This window comes from Austrofundulus limnaeus, unplaced genomic scaffold (genome assembly GCF_001266775.1).
Source record: "Austrofundulus limnaeus strain Quisiro unplaced genomic scaffold, Austrofundulus_limnaeus-1.0 Scaffold4, whole genome shotgun sequence".
NCBI lineage: Eukaryota > Metazoa > Chordata > Actinopteri > Cyprinodontiformes > Rivulidae > Austrofundulus > Austrofundulus limnaeus.
Window position 1 is genome coordinate 1,215,213 of NW_013952406.1, and position 4,725 is coordinate 1,219,937.

At 37.7% G+C, this 4,725-nt stretch overlaps 1 protein-coding gene across 2 annotated transcripts; it reads left to right on the top strand.

Moving 5' to 3' along the window:
* Nucleotides 1-406: 406 nt before the first annotated feature.
* rpl19 (ribosomal protein L19) lies at nt 407-3,543 on the top strand. 2 transcript variants are annotated; one of them, XM_014022574.1, is made up of 6 exons: nt 407-485; nt 842-948; nt 2,615-2,737; nt 2,822-2,942; nt 3,155-3,265; nt 3,360-3,483. In XM_014022574.1, exons 2-6 carry the CDS (start codon nt 843-845, stop codon nt 3,481-3,483), a joined length of 585 nt encoding a protein of 194 aa, XP_013878028.1. In that variant the 5' UTR covers nt 407-485; nt 842. The 2 variants fall into 2 exon arrangements, with proteins under 2 accessions (XP_013878028.1, XP_013878021.1); XM_014022567.1 differs by lacking the exon at nt 407-485 and having other exon boundaries at nt 843-948; nt 3,360-3,543.
* Nucleotides 3,544-4,725: the final 1,182 nt, after the last annotated feature.

Sequence of the window (4,725 nt, forward strand, 5' to 3'; positions counted from 1 at the left end):
TGTGTGTGTGTGTGTGTGTGTGTGTAGTATAAATGTAAAGTAAAGTCTCTAGTAATATCGACACACAAATATAAAATAAAAAGAAAATGGCATCATAGTTTTTACTTTCAAAACATCCATCTAATCATGGTTTTTAGAGGAAGTTTTTAGCGTCAACATCGCCCCCTTGTGTTCAAATTGTATATTTTTTCCCATTTAACCCACAATGCATTGCGAAGTCATGGGTTAGTACCATTATAAATGGGGGGGGGTGCGAACGAGGAAAACATCCTCAAATTTCGCTTTTTTTCAAGTAAATTTATATTAGTTTGATATTTTAATACTAATATTAATATGTGTTTCAAAACGTAAAGTGGAAATATTTGAGTTTACGAAGGATTTATATCCTAATTATATCAGATATTTATTTGAACTCTCCTGTAAAAATGGTAGCTTCCGGACGGTCAGTGAAGCCGTTCTTTTCCTATTGAAGTAGCAGCCACGAGGTATGTTTCTTTATCGCTGCGTGCGTCAAAAGGCACTATTTAATAGTTTAAATGCACACAAATTATTGTAATATTATGTACACAAACACATAAGATATAGTTGTTGTTTATTATTAATTAAAACGACCCATTGAAGACCCCATTTGACAGTTTAAGATTAGATTCGGTGATGGTCGCATGCGAAGAGGCCATGTTAGCATCTCACCGGTGGTTAGCTGGATGTTAGCTTTGCGGCTAGTTGATCCTTACAGAAGTTGTTAGATCGTTTTGAAACGCGGCATCTGTTTATTTATGTAGGCAGAAGTTTGTTGTTTGATGTAAGGCTGTGAATAAGTGATTGGTTTTGTGTGTCGAAGCATGCTCAGGCTCCAGAAGAGGCTGGCCTCCAGCGTCCTGCGCTGCGGGAAGAAGAAGGTCTGGCTGGACCCCAACGAGACAAATGAGATTGCTAACGCTAACTCCCGTAAGTAGAGCGTTTTATGGTATTTAGCAGTGGTGGACACAGTTCACTTAAAGCACTGATATGGGAATCAATTTTCTGATTAGTGCTTTAGGGCTTTTGCTAATTTTTTTTAAATTTAGTAGTGGATTAGCACTGGCTAAATTTATGGTCTAAATTTAAAAGCACGAATTTAGTTCTTTAAATGTTATTGATCAACATTATTGTCAACAGCTGAGGGTGAAAGCTGTCAGACATGTTGGTCACATGTTAGGGATGTGGATAAATTTTTAAAATCCTACACCAGTATTAAATTTGACAGGATTTCATAAGAACATTTAAACCCATACAAAATAGCACCAAAGTCATGTGATTATCTCAAGTATGAGGGAAGTTATTGATGTTTAGYTGAAATCAGCTCAGGTTTTCTTGCTGCAGTTCACAGCAGAACCAATGTGACCATTTCACCTTGATGTTTTCTATTTTTGCTCATAACTTCCTCAGTGTTCAGGATATCGCCATGAGATTTTAGGAAAAGATTCCCATTCTGGTTTTGTAGGAAGCATCTTATATCCTTAAAACCTAATAAAACTTAATAATAGCCTATTCAAAAGTAGCAGAAAGTACAAGGCAAACTGCAGCATCAAATCAACTTAAATGTGTCTTAGAAAGTTAGGAAATTAAAACAATTTAAAAACCATGTGGACATCTGTTTTGTAAACAAAGCTCCTCAACCAATGACAGCGTGTTAAATGTGTCAAGTGACGAAGACGAGCGTCAAAACACTTTGCAACAAGCGCTGTTCCGGATATAAAAAAAAAACATACTTCGACGTTTCAAATCATTATCAAATTCGTAGCAATAACGAAGCAGGAGGAAATAAGAAAACGCACCGAGCAGCCTCGCAAAATCTGGTCACAGCAGTTTGGGAAGAAAATGGCTGCAGCTGCTGACGAAATGTCAACATCCCTACGTGTGTCACTTCTCCACTAGATCAGTGCTTTTCAAACTTTTTTGATTCCGACCCACAACAGTTGTAAACACCCGTGACCCCATTTATCACTTGTTTGCAAACTCTGTTAATAACTGTTAATATGGGAATAATAACTATAAACAAACCTAGTGATACTAGTATTAATTTGTGATTATTTAAAGAAAATGCAACAAACAATCATGATGAAATTTTTCCATTAGCTTTTTTTTTTTWAATTGATGTCTGGAAATCATCTGGGGACCCTCACTTGATGTTTTGTGACCCACAAACAGGTCCTGACCCTAACTTTGGGAACACCTACATGAGATGACATATTAATAATCTGCACACAGAAAATATCGTCTCATGTTGAGTCTGAGGAATGATCCATGGGTCAGCTGGGATTTTAGTGCCTTAGAATTAGCTTTAGCTAAATTTTTAAGTGAGTTAGTGCTTTAGGATTAGGGGACCTAAATATTTAAGTTTAAAATAAATAAATTTAACTTTATTATTAAGATTAATGTTTTTGAGCAACTGTCTCGTTCACTCACTGCTTGTCTTTACACCGGTGATATAATTTCAGTTAGGAGAGGCTCTGACGTTAATCTCCCACGTGTTGATTAAGGGTTGTTTTTGAGCCGATAAACCTTTTCAAACTCTGAAGACTGGGCCTTGTGTTACTCCCTGTCTTATCATCTCAACTGTTTTTGTCTTAAGGTCAGCAGATCCGTAAACTGGTGAAGGATGGTCTCATCATCCGCAAACCAGTTACGGTCCACTCCAGGGCCCGGTGCCGCAAGAACACACTGGCTCGCCGCAAGGGAAGGCACATGGGCACTGGTACGTCTGAGAAAAATGAGTGGCTGATGTGGAGTTTGACTTAAACAGATGTCGACGAGTCGTGTTTTTAACTCCTGTCTCCAGGTAAGAGGAAGGGAACGGCCAACGCCCGTATGCCAGAGAAGTTGTGCTGGATGCGCCGCATGAGGATCCTGCGTCGTCTGCTGCGCCGCTACAGGGAGGCCAAGAAGATCGACAGGCACATGTAGGTCCATCTCTTTGAGGTTCTGGTAAAATAGCGCCGTATTTAAAAAGACGGCGCTATTTTATTTGAGGTAATTTTTGCCTCTAAAACCTGCTGTCTCAAACAAAACTTAGTTTTATAGGTCATGAGTTTGTTCTGTTAAGATTTGCTTCCTTTAAATCTCAAACACTCTGTATCCTGGTAATTTACGGCTTTATTTCACACTTCTTCAGGTACCACAGCCTCTACCTGAGAGCCAAGGGTAACGTGTTCAAGAACAAGCGTATTCTCATGGAGCACATTCACAAGCTGAAGGCAGACAAGGCCCGCAAGAAGCTCTTGGCGTAAGTGTTGTCGCTCGTCGTCTCTGCAGCTCAAACGCTTCAGATCTGCTGTAAACAGTTCACCTCGACTCACCTCTCTCTCCTCCACCTGCAGCGATCAGGCGGAGGCTCGCCGCTCCAAGACAAAGGAGGCCCGCAAGCGCAGAGAGGAGCGCCTCCAGGCCAAGAAAGAGGAGATCATCAAGAACTTGTCCAAAGAGGAGGAGACAAAGAAGTAAAACCAGGTTCTTTTTGTTCTGCCTGTCGAGTGCTGACAATAAAAGTGTACATAAAGACAACCAAGGATTCCTGGTTTTACTTTTATTATTTTAAGAGGCGTTCTTAAGGTTGAGTAAATCTGTTGGTTTAAACTATAACAGTAATAATTAATAGTGACTATTGAAAGGAATGTAATGGATCATTTAGTTTATTATTGTTGGCGTTTAGTGACATTTGTCACTTACCGGTAAATGCTTTCTCACAGGTAAATATTAAAACCAGTGATGGTTTAATAATTTCAAGACTTTTTTTTAGCAAATTGAATAACAAACTTTTTAACGTGAAAATTGTTAATATTTTCTACTAGTTGCAGCTAATTGCAGGGATCAGTGTCTATACCTGAGTGTTTAAAATAAATTTCCAGAATTTCACTCTAAATATTACAACCTGAGGAAATACCAGCTTGTATTCATTTGTGTTGTAATTTTTCAGTCTGTAGCACTTATGGTGCACACAATATTTGTTACAGAAACTAATATACTAGCTAATTCAATATGTAACTGATTTAATCAACTGTATTGGCTAATTTTAAACTGTTAGGTTTTTAGCTTCACTTCAGGTCAGATCACAAAGGCCTGTTGTCACGATGAATTTTACTGGATGATAAATTGTCTCAAATTCTTGCTATAAATTATATTGTTGGAGACCAGTTTAAACTAATGTATGAAYGCGTCAGAAAACTGAAGACGCTCCTCTGGATAAAGGCCTGTTCAAATGCCTGACACCAGAGTTAACTCCTCGCTACGCCAAGAAGTAAAAAAAAAAAAGCCAGCCAAATGAAAATTACTGTCTTCATTTTAATTTATCTTAAGATTAATTATTTGTTTGTGACCCTAATCACATCCACATTAAACTAAAGATAAACTTGTGAAATTAGACATTTCCCTGTTTTTACTCTTTTTYCATCCAAATCATGCACAGCTTTCTGACATTTTTATTTATTTTCACATAGTCAGCCCTTGGAACTCTAGTTGTCTTATATGACAGTGATTTTTAACTGATAACAGACCAAAAATGATTGGGATCATTCTATATCTTTACCCAAAGGAAAAAAAAGTATGATCATTGCAAATGGAACACATGTAAAAATAAAATAAATAACTGGTCCAAGTACAGAACCCTGAGGAACTCCACATTATGTTACAGAGTTCAGATCTTACATAATTTATTTTGTACAAACTGTTTTTATCCTTCATATATAT

Coding starts and splice junctions, on each gene's coding strand:
- rpl19 (XM_014022574.1), top strand. CDS start 843: ATGCTCAGGCTCCAGAAGAGGCTGGCCTCCAGCGTCCTGCGCTGCGGG. Junction 2,738..2,821: donor GGGAAGGCACATGGGCACTG/GTACGTCTGAGA, acceptor TCCTGTCTCCAG/GTAAGAGGAAGGGAACGGCC. Junction 2,943..3,154: donor AAGAAGATCGACAGGCACAT/GTAGGTCCATCT, acceptor ACACTTCTTCAG/GTACCACAGCCTCTACCTGA.